Here is an 18,107-nt window from a genome sequence, read left to right as displayed (position 1 = left end):
TTCAATCAAATCAAATTTATTCATGAAGCCCTTCTTACATCAGCTGATGTCACAAAGTGATGTACAGAAACCCAGCCTAAAACCCCAAACAGCAAGCAATGCAGGTGTAGAAGTACGGTGGCTAGGAAAAACTCCCTAGAAAGGCCAGAACCTAGGAAGAAACCTAGAGAGGACAAGAGGAGCCTAGTATTCAGTTCAGGAGAATGAGAAAGACATGTAACAGATGAGGGGTCAGACAATGGAGGAGGAGGTCTTGCTACTCTAGCTGAGCATTGTGGGCTTACAGTAGTTGATGGAGGGGCTCTACTCTAGGCTAGGGGCTCCAGGGTGTAGGACTAGTACAGTGTCTACTGTTGAGGCTCTAGGGTGTAGGAGTAGTTCAGGATCTACTGTAGAGGCTCGAGGGTGTAGGAGTAGTTCAGGATCCCACCCTTCTTGAGGAAACATTGATGTTTCCAAGTTCCGATCTTGATGGAGCGCTCGCAGGTCCCCAGCAGGTCGTTGGAGTTGATGTCGCTGTCGTACACCTCCAACCTCAAGATGTTGTTCTCATGGGCGTTGAGGAAGCTGAACTCCTCGTTCCAGCTGGGGTCATGGTTGTTGTTCTTCACCTCTGTCCTCCCGAGAAAGCCGTAAGCTCTGAACACCTGGATAATAATGAGAATGATTATGATCATAGAGTTAGATAGAGGAAACATCATGGATATAACCCGTTCGCCTATGAGGATACATTAATGTATGCTAGCATAGCACAATGACTGGAAGTCTACAGGTAAGCTAGCATACCTAGCTAGCATTAACTCGAAAAACTACCTGTAACTTCCTTCATACGGCACGCAGAGGCATAAATCTGGTATCGACGAGTTCATCTGAATCTGGGTAAAGAATCTGGGTAAAGAATCTCCAGAATCTCGCGGTATCCCTTTAAAGTAGTCAACTGAGTGGGTATGGTCGTCACTAGTTACCACAGCCACAAAGTCATAAACCCCGCCTATTTCTATAATTTATCTTTGTAAAATTGGATTTTAAACCCAACCCCAACGCTAACATTAACGTTAACCAGACTGCTAACCTTATGCCTAACCCTGACCTTAAATTAATGCATACATTTTTTGTGTGGCTGTGGTATGTAGTGGAAACCAGTGCGTTGGGAGGGATCAGCGAAGGAGAGCAGATCAGGAGAGCAGATGATCAGCAGAGAGCAGATCAGGAGAGCATTGTCTCTTTCTTCAAATTGGGTTAACTATGGATTGAATGAAATTAATGACAAGATTTGGTTCAGGACTCCAGCCCCGCAGGTGGCGGTAAATTACCAATATAAGCTTTGTGAAAATTGACTTAAAAATGGAGATGGCATTAATGGCGCTGCCCATGCTCAGATACAAAGACGAGTCCTCTAACTAACTCTATGAATTCTGATATTAATGCTGAAAATTATCCTAATAATTTTTAACCTTTATTTAACTAGGCAAGTCAGCTAAGAACAAATCCTTATTTGTCACAGCCGTCAAAGGAAGTTGACCAAAGCGCAGAGTGGTGAGCGTACATATTCCTTTTATTTAGGATGACGCCGACAAAAAACAATAAACAATACAAAACAACCGTGAAGCTTAAACCTCTTGAAGCTAGGGGCCAGAATTTTTATGTTTGGAAAAAATAATGTTCCCAATGTAAGCTGCCTATTTCTCAGGCCCAGATGCTAGAATACGCATATAATTGACAGATTAGGATAGAAAACACTCTAAAGTTTCCAAAACTGTCAAAATATTGTCTGTGAGTATAACAGAACTGATTTTGCAGGCGAAAACCTGAGGAAATCCAACCCAGAAGTGCCTCTTATTTTGAAAAACTCCTGTTCCATAGCCTGCCTTTCCTCCATTTAAAGGGATATCAACCAGATTCCTTTTGCAAATGCTTCCATAGGGTGTGACCAGTCTTTAGACATAGTTTCAATGTATTATTCTGAAAAATGAGCAAGATTTATCAAAACGCGTCACTGGATTGCTGAATGTCCTTCGATTAGTTCATGCACGCGAAAGTTGTAGCTCCACATTTTCTTTATCTCTTTTATTGAATAGTTTACCATCCGGTTGAAATATTATTGATTATTTATGTTAAAAACAACCTGAGGATTGGTTATAAAAAACGTTTGACATGTTTCTACAAACTTTACAGATACTATTTGGAATTTTCGTCTGCCCTTCATGATCGCTCAAGCCTGTTGATTTCTGAACATACCAAATTGAGGTTTTTGGATATAAAAATAATATTTATCGAACAAAAGGAACATTTATTGTGTAACTGGGAGTCTCGTGAGTGCAAACATCTGAAGATCATCAAAGGTAACCAATTAATTTGATTGCTTTTCTGACTTTCGTGACCAATCTACATTGCTGCTAGCTGTTCGTAATGTTTTGTCTAGTGATCGATAAACTCACAAACGCTTGGATTGCTTTTGCTGTAAAGCATATTTTCAAAATCTGACACGATAGGTGGATTAACAACAACCTAAACTGTGTTTTGGTATATTTCACTTGTGATTTCATGAAAATTAATATTTTTTGTCATTTTTTAAAAAATGTGGCACTCTGCAATTCAGAGGTTGTTTACGAAAATGATCCCGTTAAAGGGATACGTGCGCCAAGAGTTAAGGGCTATTTGCCACAAACAAAGTTAACTTCCCACACTGAAAGGGGGGAAAAGGGCTACCTAAGTATGGTTCCCAATCAGAGACAACGATAGACAGCTGTCCCTGATTGAGATCCATACCCGGCCAAAACATAGAAATACAAAATCATAGAAAACAAAAACATAGAATGCCCACCTCAAATCACACCCTGACCAAACCAAATAGAGACATAAAAAGGCTCTCTAAGGTCAGGGCGTGACATTATTTACAAAGACAAACCCTCCTCTGACCCGGACGACGCTGGGCCAATAGTACGCCGCCCTATGAGACTCCCGATCACGGCCGGCTGTGATACAGCCCGGGATCGAATAATCCTAACATCACACATCAGCTGTCATGGTGGACAGGTGACTCAGATGAGGAGAGATTTACCTCGACGTAGGCATCAGGGGTCCCTAGCAGGCTGCTGTGCAGGTCAGTGGCATGGAGGTTGAACACCTTGAGGACTTTAGGTTCCTCTGCAGCATAGATCTGGACCACAGTCAGAACACACACCACCAGCAGGCACCATGGGAGAGAGGAGGAGGACATGTCTCTCAGTCAGATAGGGCTTGATCCGTGGAGAGAAGACAACTAGAGAGAGAGGGGGGATAGGGAGATGAAAGGAGAAAATATAAGCACATCACCTGTTTCTCTAAGAGCATGTCACAGAGCAAGAAGAACAAGAAAAGAGAGACATTAAAATACATAAATAATTAGAAGATAGAACGAACAGGATATATCAGGACAATACCCACTGGTCACAGTTCAAAGTCTACTTCTGATTTACATTTGGTTGTCGTTGGATTTAGGTTACATTGATTACTTTTTGCAAATTCAGAATTCCACGTTGATTCAAAGTCATCACAGATTTTTTGTATTTTTGTGGAAACAATGTTGATTCAACCAGTTTTTGCCCAGTGAGTTCTTTACATAATGTCCATTTTCAAATCGAATACATTATAAAGTAAACTCTCATTACGTGACTCCTAAAAGGTCATAATACCTGTGTTCTGTAGAGTCTGGAGACGAGTCTGTCTGCCTCAGGGGGAAACAACCACTTATGGTTTTTCCTATGCCCTCTCACTGTTTATAAAGACCTCACCTGTGCATCCACAATATACCCTCAACATACTCAAACAGATTCTTTGTCCCAAATGACACCCTATTCCCTACATAGTGCTCTACTATTGACCAGAGCCCTATAGATCCTGGTCAAAAGTAGTGCACTATCTAGGCCAGTGTGTCATTTGGGACACAGAGGGCCAAAGGAGACAGGTGGCCTGTTCTCAGTGATCCCTCAACCAATGAGATAGCACTCTGTTGTTAAACAACAGCAACACCTACAAGTATTATTAACCTCTCTGATGCTGATGAATGAAGGCCAGGCTTTTGAATCAACACTTTGTGGGCTAGTTTCCTGGACACAAATTCAACTTGGTCCTGGACGACAAAGAAAAGCCCTTTCAACAGGGATTCTACATTAAGTGTGCTTTTTAAGTTCAGCATTAGGCTTAATCTGGGTATGGGAAATCAGATCTCAATGCTCATAAAGAGAAATCCATGAAAATTCAAATTCATAATCACTGACATATTAAGATAAAAAGTAAACACTTTACGTGATGAAATAAATATCCAGACTGAGACCATAATGCTGAGATGTAGGTTCCTTTATTGATGCTATTGTCATATCAGATGAGTGATCCCAATATTCAGTAGGGACAAGGTCACAGGGAGCATTTGGCATATGCTCAGTTATTGGGGTTAGTTCATTAACAAATGCACTTAAATATGATAATCAGACATTGTGATAGGGGTGAGTACATAGCATGTACGTCTCTTAGGTCAAGAGGGTGTTTGGAATGAGCGTGGGGTCAGAGGTCAAAGGTCAGCGTTGTGTAACGGTTGAGGTCCTGCTGGTCAGGGGCATAAAACAGAGTTTCATAACATTCAGTCCTGAAGACTGGGGAGTTAAAACCAATCACATTTAATAAAGCACATTGCATGCATGTCGTTGTATATGCGGTCTAAGGGAGAAAAAAATGCCTTTTCAAATCTGATTCCATTGCATGCATGTCGTTGTATATGCGGGTCTAAGGAAAAACAATGCCTTTTCAAATCTGATTCCATGAAATGCATGTCGTTGTATGTGCGGGTCTAAGGAAAAAAAATTGCCTTTGCATTTCATGAAATCAGATTTGAAATGTCATTTTACATGACTGGAGACGTTACAAGAACGTTTTTTTAATAGCACACAAATGACCAAAATGGCTACTCCGACGTCGACATACTGAGATGAGTTAAACAAATGGCCCGGTCTTAAAATGCAACCCTGTAGCATAGGCCAATGAAAAGTATGGATGCACAGATTGTACGAGGAGGGAATTATACTTCACCAACTTTCCAGTGGCACCCAGTCATCCTGGTGCGTGTTGGTGGCAGGGAAGTCCGGCGCAGGAGAGTGAACTTGGTATAAACGGAGCAGTTTAATAAATGCTTAAATTTTTTTTTTTTTTTAAACTCAGAAAACCAATATATACAAAAATAATATAAACGGGTACAAAACCCATCACACACACCAGAACATGACTTGCACAAAACATACAACAAACAATCACCGACAAACACATGAGGGGAAACAGAGGGTTAAATACACAACATGTCATTTACGGGATTGAAACCAGGTGTGAAGTAAGACAAGACAAAACCAATGGAAAATGAAAAATGGATCAGCGAAGGCTAGAAGGCTGGTGACGTCGACCGCCCGAACAAGGAGAGGGGCCAACTTCAGCGGAAGTCGTGACACATCCAAACTGTTTTTTCCCCGCAATTGCATTTTTTATATTATGAAAGGCCTTTTAGCTGCTGACTGCTGTTCATTGACGGACACATTGACAGACACAACTCAACAGTCAGCTGTTTGATATTTGCCCCATGGGCTGCCCAATTGTGGGATTCCCGACAGTAGGCCTATATGTGCTATGGCTAAATGATGCTCTCTGGTGAAGTATTTTCAATGATTTCATTTATTTCTGTACAGACAGGAGCAATTAGGCCTTTATCATTTAACAAATGTATTTGACTTGATCTGCAGCACTTACAGTTTAAGGCCAAATAATCAACACTTCTTGTTATTCAAAAAGAAAGGAGGACCAAGGCGGTCTTCATATAATTAATTACAATGCCTTTATTAGTGTGGCACGTTCAATAGAAACAAAACACGACGTGTTTCGGCTGCATGGTCTTCGTCAGGGAGGATAACAAAACACGACGTGTTTCGGCTGCATGGTCTTCATCAGGGAGGACAACAAAACACGACGCGTTTCAGCTGCATGGTCTTCGTCAGGGAGGACAACAAAACACGACGTGTTTCGGCTGCATGGTCTTCGTCAGGGAGGACAACAAAAAGTACTACCTTTTAGTGTTCTGATACTTCTAGCTTGGAGTTGTATTTTTATGATAACTTAGCTACAGTATTTCACCTTTTAATGTGTATAGTATTGCTTACTAGGTGTGTCCAATCAATTTTGTAACCACTCCCTCTTCCAATTAGGGCTAATTGGAAAAGCTGTTCAAAAGAGGACATTGTATTCATTTTTTATTTTTTGTTGTCCTCCCTTTCGAACGGTAGTGTACACTCAGCCTCTAGGCAAATTGAAGGAAAATTATGAGAATACAGAGAGATGAAATAAAAATGATTTTTGGGGAAGCTTGGCTTCCCTTGACATCCATGAATACATGCTACTGCCTTTCACAGAAATGTTATATTATTACATCATCATGTATTATAACCAGTGGAGAAGCCTAGTGGAGCACAATGTTATATTATTACATCATCATGTATTATAACCAGTGGAGAAGCCTAGTGGAGCACAATGTTATATTATTACATCATCATGTATTATAACCAGTGGAGAAGCCTAGTGGAGCACAATGTTATATTATTACATCATCATGTATTATAACCAGTGGAGAAGCCTAGTGGAGCACAATGTTATATTATTACATCATCATGTATTATAAACAGTGGAGAAGCCTAGTGGAGCACATTGTTATATTATTACATCATCATGTATTATAACCAGTGGAGAAGCCTAGTGGAGCACAATGTTATATTATTACATCATCATGTATTATAACCAGTGGAGAAGCCTAGTGGAGCACAATGTTATATTATTACATCATCATGTATTATAAACAGTGGAGAAGCCTAGTGGAGCACAATGTTATATTATTACATCATCATGTATTATAAACAGTGGAGAAGCCTAGTGGAGCACAATGTTATATTATTACATCATCATGTATTATAAACAGTGGAGAAGCCTAGTGGAGCACAATGTTATATTATTATATCATCATGTATTATAACCAGTGGAGTAGCCTAGTGGAGCACATTGTTATATTATTACATAATCATGTATTATAACCAGTGGAGAAGCCTAGTGGAGCACATTGTTATATTATTACATCATCATGTATTATAACCAGTGGAGAAGCCTAGTGGAGCACAATGTTATATTATTACATCATCATGTATTATAACCAGTGGAGAAGCCTAGTGGAGCACATTGTTATATTATTACATCATCATGTATTATAACCAGTGGAGAAGCCTAGTGGAGCACAATGTTATATTATTACATAATCATGTATTATAAACAGTGGAGTAGCCTAGTGGAGCGCAAAGGAATTTCTTAGTGACCCCAAACTTTCGAACGGTAGTGTACACTCAGCCTCTAGCCTCTAGGCAAATTGAAGGAAAATTATGAGAATACAGAGAGATGAAATAAAAATGATTTTTGGGGAAGCTTGGCTTCCCTTGACATCCATGAATACATGCTAGTAAGAGCTAGTAATGTTTTCATAACCAGCCAGCCCAATGTCTCCATAAAGGGGAGGTTACTTGTTCTTTACAAGGCCTTCATCCCAAATGGAACCCTATTCCCTATATAGTGCACTACTTTAGACCAGGGCCCATAGAGTGGGTAGCGCACTACACAGGGAATAGGGTGCCATTTGGAACACCAACAGTGACGTATCATGTGTCATCATGACGTATTCCCACGGCAACACGTTTTTCCACACCCGTGATTGTTCAAGCTGGCCTGAAATGTGATTGGTACGCCTCGTTCCAACATTGTTTCATTTAAAACATGTTTCCTCACAGCACAAGAAGAATCCAGTTTAGCTATCTGTACATCTGGTCGGGTATACCAAAAATAGCTGAATACTGCTTTCTTACTTAAAACCTCTTGGTGATAGTGAGACGCAATCCCCCAAAAACAACATCGTTCTTTGCAGGGGAAATGCTATATTATTTTGATTGTTTACATTTGTAACTGTTGTGAAAGAGAACCAATGTTGAATCGTGAAGATGCTGCTAATTAGATACTATGACAGTAAACAAACACATTTAGCTTAAAAGGTTTTCTTCATTTCTCTCTCTAGGAATTTTATTATTTTTCTCATCGACATTCCGTTGTCTCTAACAGAGGTTCAATTACCTTGTTGAAATCATAATTCCACAGTTTTATTGACAATTTGTGGCCAAAGTCCGGTCTCCACACTAAACATGGTAATAGACTATGATTGAAAAGATGTAAGCCTCATTGTCAAATTGTAGGCTAGCTGTTATTTCTATAACATGAATATGGTAATTTGGTATTTCAGTGAAGAACTAGAGAGAGCCAGACTGAGACCATTGTGCAGGGAAACAAGATTTGTATTAATTGATGTCATACTAAAGTGAGGATCAGAGCAGGCCAGACACAGTGACAGCAGGCCAGACACAGTGACAGCAGGCCAGACACAGTGACAGCAGGCGAGACACCAGTGAGTGACAGATGTTAACTCATTCACTACTGCAGTTCTAAGGTAACTGTGTAGACACTAATTACTGTTTTGTACTGCTCAATGTTCTAGAATCGAGTCTGTTATGATGAGCCTGAGGATGAGGTCAGGGGGAGGACGGTTTTTCAGCTCAGTTTGAGGAGAATGAGAAATCCATGTCAGAAGAGAGGGGTTAGATGGGGGCCGGATGATGTTGTTGGTAAGAGCAGGCATTCTCTCTAGTTGAGGGTGTAAGGAATCAATAATGTGTATAAAACCCTAGATGACTACAATTGGCCGCTGTTTGGAAGCCACTGCGCAGCCATTCAACTCCTTCACCATTCAACTCCTTCACCATTGTAAAAACAATTTGGGATTATATAGAAATGCATTTATTGTTGTCAACATTTATTTTCGCCAAGTATAATCTATTATATATGCCTTAATGCATACTTTTAAAGTGTAATAAAGTAGCGTTTTTAGAGAGTACCAATGTTACTGTCCCCACTACAACAAAGAAAGACTTAAATACATGTAATTTTGTCCGTGACATCCTATGGAGGACTGCTCTTTATGAGGAGAACCGATATGGCGGCGGCTGGCTTCAATAAGGTTTGATTTGATTTGATTTGGAATGAGAAAGCAATGTAACAGACAAGGGAGGAGAAGGGACAAGGGAGGAGGAGGTCTAGCTACTCTAGCTGAGTATTGTTGGATTGCAGTAGTTGATGGAGGGGCTCTATGCTAGGCTAGGTGCTCTAGGGTGTAGGGTAGGACTAATACAGGGTCTACTGTAGAGGCTCTAGGGTGTAGGACTAGTACAGGGTCTACTGTAGAAGCTCTAGGGTGTAGGACTAGTACAGGGTCTACTGTAGAGGCTCTAGGGTGTAGGACTAGTACAGGGTCTACTGTAGAGGCTCTAGGGTGTAGGAGTAGTACAGGGTCTACTGTAGGGGCTCTAGGGTGTAGGAGTAGTACAGGGTCTACTGTAGGGGCTCTAGGGTATAGGAGTAGTACAGGGTCTACTGTAGAGGCTCGAGGGTGTAGGAGTAGTTCAGGATCCCGCCTGTCTTCAGGAAACATTTATGTTGCCAAGTTCCAATCTTGATGGAGCTCTCGCAGGTCCCCAGCAGGTCGTCGAAGAGCACGTCACTGTCGTACACCTCCAACCTCAAGATGTTGTTCTCACGGGCGTTGAGGAAGCTGAACTCCTCCTTCCAGCTGGGGTCATGGTTGTTGTTCTTCACCTCTGTCCTCCCGAGAAAGCCGTAAGCTCTGAACACCTGGATAATAATGAGAATGATTATGATCATAGAGTTAGTTAGAGGAAACATCATGGATATAACCCGTTCGCCAATGAGGATACACTACTGTATGCTAGCATAGCACAATGACTGGAAGTCTACAGGTAAGCTAGCATACCTAGCTAGCGTTAGCTCAAAAAACTACCGGTAACTTCCTTCATACGGCACTCAGAGGCATAAAAATGGTATCGACGAGTTCATCTGACTCTGGGTAAAGAATCTGGGTAAATAGAAAAAAAGAATCTCCAGAATCTCGCGGTATCCCTTTAAAGTAGTCAACTGAGTGGGTATGGTCGTCACTAGTTACCAGAGCCACAAAGTCATAAACCCCACCTATATCTACAATTTATCTTCGTAAAAATCTGATTTTAAACCCAACCCCAACCCTAACATTAACGGTAACCACACGGCTAATCTAATGCCTAACCCTAACCTTAAATGAATGCATCATTTTTTTTTGTGGCCGTGGCATCTTGTAGAAACCAGTGGGTAATCCTATGGGTTGGGAGTGATCAGCCAAGGAGAGCAGATGATCAGCAGAGAGCAGATCAGGAGAGCATTGTCTCTTTCTTCAAACTTTGGATTTAATTAAATTAATGACACACGATTTGGTTCAGGACTCCAGCCCTGCTGGTGGCAGTAAATTACATATATAAGCTTTGTGAAAATTGACTACTTAAAAATGGAGATGGCTTTAATGGTGCTGCCCATGCTCAGATACAAAGACGAGTCCTCTAACTAACTCTATGAATTCTGATATTAATGCTGAAAATTATCCTCAGTTTTTAAACCTTTATTTAACTAGGCAAGTCAGTTTAAGAATAAATTCTTATTTACAATGACAAACCCTCCTCTGACCCGGACGGCGCTGGGACAATAGTACGCCGCCCAATGAGACTCCCGATCACGGCCGGTTGTGATACAGCCCGGGATCGAATAATCCTAACATCACACATCAGCTGTCATGGTGGACAGGTGACTCAGGTGAGGAGAGATTTACCTCGACGTAGGCATCAGGGGTCCCTAGCAGGCTGCTGTGCAGGTCAGTGGCATGGAGGTTGAACACCTTGAGGACTTTAGGTTCCTCTGCTGCATAGATCTGGACCACAGTCAGAACACACACCACCAGCAGGCACCACGGGAGAGAGGAGGAGGACATGTCTCTCAGTCTGATAGGGCTTAATCCGTGGAGAGAAGACAACTAGAGAGAGAGGGGGGATAGGGAGATGAAAGGAGAAAATATAAGCACATCACCTGTTTCTCTAAGAGCATGTCACAGAGCAAGAAGAACAAGAAAAGAGAGATATTAAAATACATAAATAATTAGAAGATAGAAGGAACAGGATATATCAGGACAATACCCACTGGTCACAGTTCAAAGTCTACTTCTGATTTACATTTGGTTGTCGTTGGATTTAGGTTACATTGATTACTTTTTGCAAATTCAGAATTCCACGTTGATTCAAAGTCATCACATAGATTTTTGTGGAAACAATGTTGATTCAACCAGTTTTTGCCCAGTGAGTTCTTTACATAATGTCCATTTTCAAATCTAATACATTATAAAGTAAACTCTCGTTACGTGACTCCTAAAAGGTCATAATACCTGTGTTCTGTAGAGTCTGGGGACGAGTCTGTCTGTCTTAGGGGGAAACAACCACTTATGGTTTTTCCTATGCCCTCTCACTGTTTATAAAGACCTCACCTGTGCATCCACAATACACCCTCAACACAGATGCTTTGTACCAAATGACACCCTATTCCCTACATAGTGCTCTACTACCCTACATTTTACTCTACAAAAGTAGTGCACTATCTAGGCCATTTGGGACACAGGTAGAGGGCCAATGGAGACAGGTGGCCTGTTCTCAGTGATGCCTCAACCAATGAGATAGCACTCTGTGTTGCTAAACAACAGCAACACCTACAAGTATTATTAACCTCTGATGCTGATGAATGAAGGCCAGGCTTTTGAATTAACACTTTGTGGGCTAGTTTTCTGGACACAAATTCAATTTGGTCCTGGACGACAAAGAAAAGCCCTTTCAACAGGGATTCTCCATGAAGTATGCTTTTTAGTTGAGCATGGCCTTAAGCCAAATACATTTAAACTCAGTTTTTCACAATTCCCGAAATGTAATCCTAGTCATTCTGTGTCTTAGGTCAGTTAGGATCACCACTTAATTTTAAGGATGTGAAATGTCAGAATAATAGTAGAGAGAATGACTTATTCTAACTTTTATTTCTTTCATCACTTTCCCAGTGGGTCAGAAGTTTACATACACTCAATTCGTATTTGGTAGCATTGCCTTTAAATTGTTTAACTTGGGTCAAATGTTTCGGGTAGCCTTCCACATGCTTCCCACAATAATGGGTGAATTTTTGCCCATTCCTCCTGACAGAGCTGGTGTAACTGAGTCAAGATTGTAGGCCTCCTGGCTCGCACACGTTTTTTCAGTTCTGCTTACAAATTTTGTATAGGGTTGAGGTCCATGTTTTGTGATGGCCACTCCAATACCTTGACTTTGTTGTCCCGAAGCCATTTTGCCACAACTTTGGAAGTATGCCTGGGGTCATTGTATATTTGGAAGACCCATTTGCAACCAAGCTTTAACTTCCTGACTGATGTCTTGAGATGTTGCTTCAATATGTCCACATAATTGTCCTCCCTCATGATTCCATCTATTTTGTGAAGTACATCAGTCCCTCCTGCAGCAAAGCACCCCCACAACATGATGCTGCCACCCCCGTGCTTCACGGTTGGGATGGTGTTCTTCGGCTTGCAAGCCTCCCCTTTTTTTCCTCCAAACATAACGATGGTCATTATGGCCAAACAGCTCTATTTTTTTTCATCAGACCAGAGGACATTTCTCCAAAAAGTACTTTGTCCCCAGTTGCAAACCATAGTCTGGCTTTTTTTATGGTGGTTTTGGAGCAGTGTCTTCTTCCTTGCGGAGCGGCCTTTCAGGTTATGTCAATATAGATACTTTTGTACCTGTTTCCTCCAGCATCTTCACACGGTCCTTTGCTGTTGTTCTGGGATTGATTTGCACTTTTTGCACCAAAGTACGTTCATCTTTAGGAGACAGAACGTGTCTCCTTTCTGAGCGGTATGACGGCTGCGTGGTCCCATGGTGTTTATACTTGCATACTATTGTTTGTACAAATGAACATGGTACCTTCAGGCATTTGGAAATTGCTCCCATTGATGAACAAGACTTGTGGAGGTCTAAAATGTTTAACTGAGGTCTTGGCTGATTTCTTTTGATTTTCCCACGATGTCAAGCAAAGAGACACTGAGTTTGAAGGTGGGCCTTGACATCCATCCACAGGTACACCTCCAATTGACTCAAATAGTGTCAATTAGCCTATCAGAATTTTCTGGAATTTTCCAAGCTGTTTAAAGGCACAGTCAATTTAGTGTATGTAAACTTCTAACCCACTGGAATTGTGATACAGTGAATTATAAGTGAAATAATCTGTCTGTAAACAATTGTTGGAAAAATGACTTGTGTCATGTTCAAAGTAGATGTCCTAACCAACTTGACAAAATTACAGTTTGTTAACAAGACATTTGTGGAGTGGTTGAAAAAGGAGTTTTAATGACTCCAAACTAAGTGTATGTAAACTTCCGACTTCAACTGTATGTGTTGTGATAATTGCGTTGTTTGCTCTATAACCTGTTAGTTCATATGCCTTGCGGCCCTCATATATTGGCCTGAAGACCGATACAATAAGAAGACACAGGGAAAGAATGAATTCAACCACACATTTGTTTCATCTTAAAACCAGAGAGCGACCTCTATCCAGTGAAGTCCACAAAACATATTGCATGTAACAAACAGCTCCATGACCTACTGCAGCAGGGTCAAGCAAGTTAGTATTTGACATTTTTGGACTACTAAACAACTATTGATTTAGAACCACGGAGAGTTTCCTTAAGTCTCAAAGAAAACAGGAGCTGCCTCCACTATTCCAGCACAGTTTCAACATTATCAAATCACCTCTGCTTAGTCTAATACAATGACAACTAAAAACAATTTAGTCCAATCAGCCATGGCAGTCCGTGGTTCTGATTCCTCTCTCCCTCTCACTCTCTCTCTCTCTCTCTCTCTCTGTGCGTTCATGCAGAGCCCCTACAGTAGATCCTGTATTACTCCTACACCCTAGAGCCTCTAGTGTAGACCCTGTACTACTCCTACACCCTAGAGCCCCTAGCCTAGCATAGAGCCCCTTCATCAACTACTCTAATCCAACAATACTCAGCTAGAGTATCTAGACCTACCCCTCCATTGTCTGACCCCTCATCTGTTATATGGCTTTCTCATTCCAAATCAAATCAAACCTTATTTGTCAAATGAGCCGAATACAACAAATGTAGACCAGTTTTCAGCTGTGCTAACATAATTGCAAAAGGGTTTTCTAAGGATCAATTAGACTTTTCAAATGACAAACTTGAATCACCTTACACACTGTGCCATTGCTGATAATGGGCCTCTGTACGCCTACGTAGATAATCCAATACAAATCTGCTGTTTTCAGCTACAGTCGTATGAAAAAGTTTGGGCACACCTGACAATTTCCATGATTTCCATTTATAAATACTTGGGTGTTTGAATCAGCAATTTCATTTTGATCTATCAAATAACTGATGGACACAGTAATATTTGTGCAATATGCATCAAAACAAAATTAGACAGGTGCATAAATTTGGGCACCCCAATAGAAAAATCACATCAATATTTTGTAGAGCCTCCTTTTGCTAAAATAACAGCCTCTAGACGCTTCTCATAGCCTCTAATGAGTGTCTGGATTCTGGATGAAGGTATTTTGGACCATTCCTCCTTACAAAACATCTCCAGTTCAGTTAGGTTTGATGGTTGCCGAGCATGGACAGGCCGCTTCAAATCATCCCACAGATTCTCAATGATATTCAGGTCTTGGGACTGGGATGGCCATTCCAGAACATTATACTTGCTCCTCTGCGTAAATGACCGGGTAGATTTTGAGCAGTGTTTTGGGTCGTTGTCTTGTTGAAATATCCAGCCCCGGTGTAACTTCAACTTTGTGACTGATTCTTCAACATTATTCCCAAGAATCTGCTGATATTGAGTGGAATCCATGCGACCCTCAACTTTAACAAGATTCCCAGTACCGGCACTGGCCACACAGCCCCACAGCATGATGGAACCCCCACCAAACTTTACTGTGGGCAGCAAGTGTTTTTCTTGGAACGCTGTGTTCTTTTGCCGCCATGCATAATGTCCCTTGTTATGACCAAATAACTCAATCTTTGTTTCATCAGTCCACAGCACCTTATTCCAAAATGAAGCTGGCTTGTTCAAATGTGTGTTTGCATACCTCAAGCGACTCTGTGGCGTGTGTTCAGAAAAGGCTTCTTCCGCATCACTCTCCCATACAGCTTCTCCTTGTGCAAAGTGCGCTGAATTGTTGAACGATGTACAGTGACACCATCTGCAGCAAGATTATGTTGTAGGTCTTTGGAGGTGGTCTGTGGGCTGTTTTTGACCGTTCTCACCATCCTTCACCTTTGCCTCTTTGATATTTTACTTGGCCTGCCACTTCTGGCCTTAACAAGAACTGTGCCTGTGGTCTTCCATTTCCTCACTATGTTCCTCACAGTGGACACTGACAGCTTAAATCTCAGTGATAGCTTTTTGTAGCCTTCCTTTAAACCATAATGTTGAACAATCTTGGTTTTCAGGTCATTTGAGAGTTGTTTTGAGGCCCCCATGTTGACACTCTTCAGAGGAGAGTCAAAGAGAACAACAACTTGCAATTGGCCACCTTAAATACCTTTTCTCATGATTGGATGCACTTGTCTATGAAGTTCAAAGCTTAATGAGCTCACAAAACCAATTGTGTGTTCCAATTAATCAGTGCTAAGTAGTTACAGGTATTCAAATCAACAGAATGACAAGGGCGCCCACATTTTTGCATAGCCTATTTTTCACGTCTGATTTAATTTCATACAACTTAATATTGCTACACTAAAAATCTTTGTCTCGACAATACCCCAGTACTCAGCTTTTATTAGAAAATCAATGGCATGCCACTGTGATCATTTTCTGTGACGACAGAGTAAATTATTATGCAGCCTCAGAGGGGTGCCCAAACTTTTTCAGTTTACAAGATTAACAATGTCTACACTGTATTTCTGATCAATTTGTTATGGACCAAAAATGTGATTTCCTTTCAAAAACAAGAACATTTCTTAGTGACCCCAAACTTTTGATCGGTAGTGTAGGTGGGGGTGACTATGCATAGGTAATAAACAGCGAGCAGCAGCAGTGCACAAAAGGGATCGGGGTCAATGTAATGCTTGGCCCCAGTGATGTACTGAGCCGTTCACATTACTCTCTGTACCGCCTTGTGGTCAGCAGTTGCCATACCAGGCGGCAATGCAACCGGTCAGGATGCTCTCGATGGTGCAGCTGTGTAACCTTTGAGGATCTGAGGACCCGTGCCAAGTTTTTCCAGTCTCCTGAGGGGGAAAAGGTTTTGTCGTGCCCTCTTCATGACTGTCTTGGTATGTTTGGACTATGATAGTTCGTTGGGGATGTGGACGCCAAGGAACTTGAAACTCTTGACCCGCTCCACTACAGCCCCGTCGATGTTAAAGGGGGACTGTTCGGCCTGCCTTTTCCTGTAGTCCACGATCAGCTCCTTTGTCTTGCTCACATTAATTATTAAGGGAGAGGTTGTTGTCTTGGCATCACACTGACAGTTCTCTGACCTCATCCCTATAGGCCGTCTCATTGTTGTCGGTGATCAGGCCACTGTTGTGTCATCAGCAAACTTAATGATGGTGTTGGAGTCGTGTTTGGCCATGCAGTCGTGGGTGAACAGAGAGTACAGGAAGGGACTAAGTACACACCCCTGAGGGGCCCAGTGTTAAGGATCAGCATGGCAGATGTGTTGTTGCCTACTCTTAACACCTGGGGGCGGCCCGTCAGGAAGTCCAGGATCCAGTTGCAGAGGCAGGTGTTTAGTCCCAGAGTCCTTAGCTTAGTGATGAGCTTCGCGGGCACTATGGTGTTGAACGCTGAGCTGTAGTCAATGAACAGCATTCTCACATAGGTGTTCCTTTTGTCCAGGTGAGAAAGGGCAGTGTGGAGTGAGATTGAGATTGTGTCATCTGTGGATCTGTTGGGGCGGTATGCAAATTTGAGTGTGTCTAGGGTGTCCGGGAGGATGCTGCTGATGTGAGCCATGACCAGCCTTTCAAAGCAGTTCATGGCTACGACGTGAGTGCCACGGGGCGGTAATCATTTAGTCAGGTTACCTTCACTTCCTTGGGCACAGGGATTATGGTAGTGTGCTTGAAACATGTAGGTATTACATATTCGGTCAGGGAGAGTTTGAAAATGTCAGGGAAGACACTTGCCAGTTGGTCTGCGCATGCTTTGAGTACACATCCTGATAATCCATCTGGCCCAGCAGCTTTGTGAATGTTGACCTGTTCACAATTTAATATTTTGTTGTCCTAGGCTCCTGTCTAAAATCCTTGCTCGCTAGCCTACCTTACTTTCATGGGCAACGATGAGCCAGCTAGTTAACATTAACCTGATGTGCCTGTCTCATGGTTACCCCAGTTATCCGAAGGCCTCGTGCCACTTTATAAAGCCCCCGTGGCATGCAGAATACGCTCATATTAAACCACATGTGGTTTGTTCCCAGTGGTATCTAGCAACCAATATGAACACAGAGTGCATCCCAAATGCCACCCTTTTCCTTATATAGTGCACTACTATGCACCCTGGTCAAAAGTAGTGTACAAAGAGAATAGGATGCCATTTGGGAAGCAGTCACACCCTCTCCTGCCAAGAGATTAAAAAAAACAAGCTAAAAAGCCAATCTGATGTTTAATCCTACATAAGCAAACAACAAACTCAACATCAGGTAATCTGATGCGGTTTAAGCTGCATTTGAATTTGCTTAAGCTGTTTTCTAGGGAAATGTGTTTTCTCGTCAGGACACTGTTGTTCAGAGCAATGTTGCAAATGTCAGAGACGGACAAGAAAGGTTTATACAAATCTCTGATGTTGAAAATGAAATGTTAGCCTAAAAGAAATGTGAGACAATGTCCAGATGCTTTATATAGTGGAGATCAAGTTTATAAATTGCCTGGCTGGGCTGATGAGACAGTGGATTGTGCAGTCAGATGGAACAGAGTAAATAGGCCTTTCAACATCATAGATTTAGCCGGTGGTAACTTCTGGAATAGACACTGGCTGGAATGCGCTTTCAACCAATCAGAATTGAGGAACTAACCCACCCAT

At 41.8% G+C, this 18,107-nt stretch overlaps 2 protein-coding genes across 2 annotated transcripts; both read right to left on the bottom strand.

The window, feature by feature from the left end:
* LOC110535121 (perforin-1) lies at positions 1-3,800 on the bottom strand. The gene is made up of 3 exons (XM_021619983.3): positions 3,675-3,800; positions 3,062-3,262; positions 1-647 (listed from the first exon to the last, which is right to left on the bottom strand). The coding sequence occupies exons 2-3, from the start codon at positions 3,218-3,220 to the stop codon at positions 387-389; spliced, it is 420 nt and encodes a 139-aa protein (XP_021475658.2). The 5' UTR covers positions 3,221-3,262; positions 3,675-3,800; the 3' UTR covers positions 1-386.
* A 4,297-nt stretch (positions 3,801-8,097) lies between these two features.
* Positions 8,098-11,532, bottom strand: LOC118937409 (perforin-1-like). Its single transcript, XM_036936422.2, has 3 exons — positions 11,411-11,532; positions 10,805-11,005; positions 8,098-9,783 (listed from the first exon to the last, which is right to left on the bottom strand). The coding sequence occupies exons 2-3, from the start codon at positions 10,961-10,963 to the stop codon at positions 9,523-9,525; spliced, it is 420 nt and encodes a 139-aa protein (XP_036792317.1). The 5' UTR covers positions 10,964-11,005; positions 11,411-11,532; the 3' UTR covers positions 8,098-9,522.
* Positions 11,533-18,107: the final 6,575 nt, after the last annotated feature.

The sequence above is a fragment of the Oncorhynchus mykiss genome, chromosome 11, assembly GCF_057628025.1.
Source record: "Oncorhynchus mykiss isolate SJ-2025 chromosome 11, ASM5762802v1, whole genome shotgun sequence".
Lineage (NCBI taxonomy): Eukaryota > Metazoa > Chordata > Actinopteri > Salmoniformes > Salmonidae > Oncorhynchus > Oncorhynchus mykiss.
Note: the sequence above shows the minus strand (reverse complement) of the source record. Positions and strands in the feature narration are given on the sequence as shown.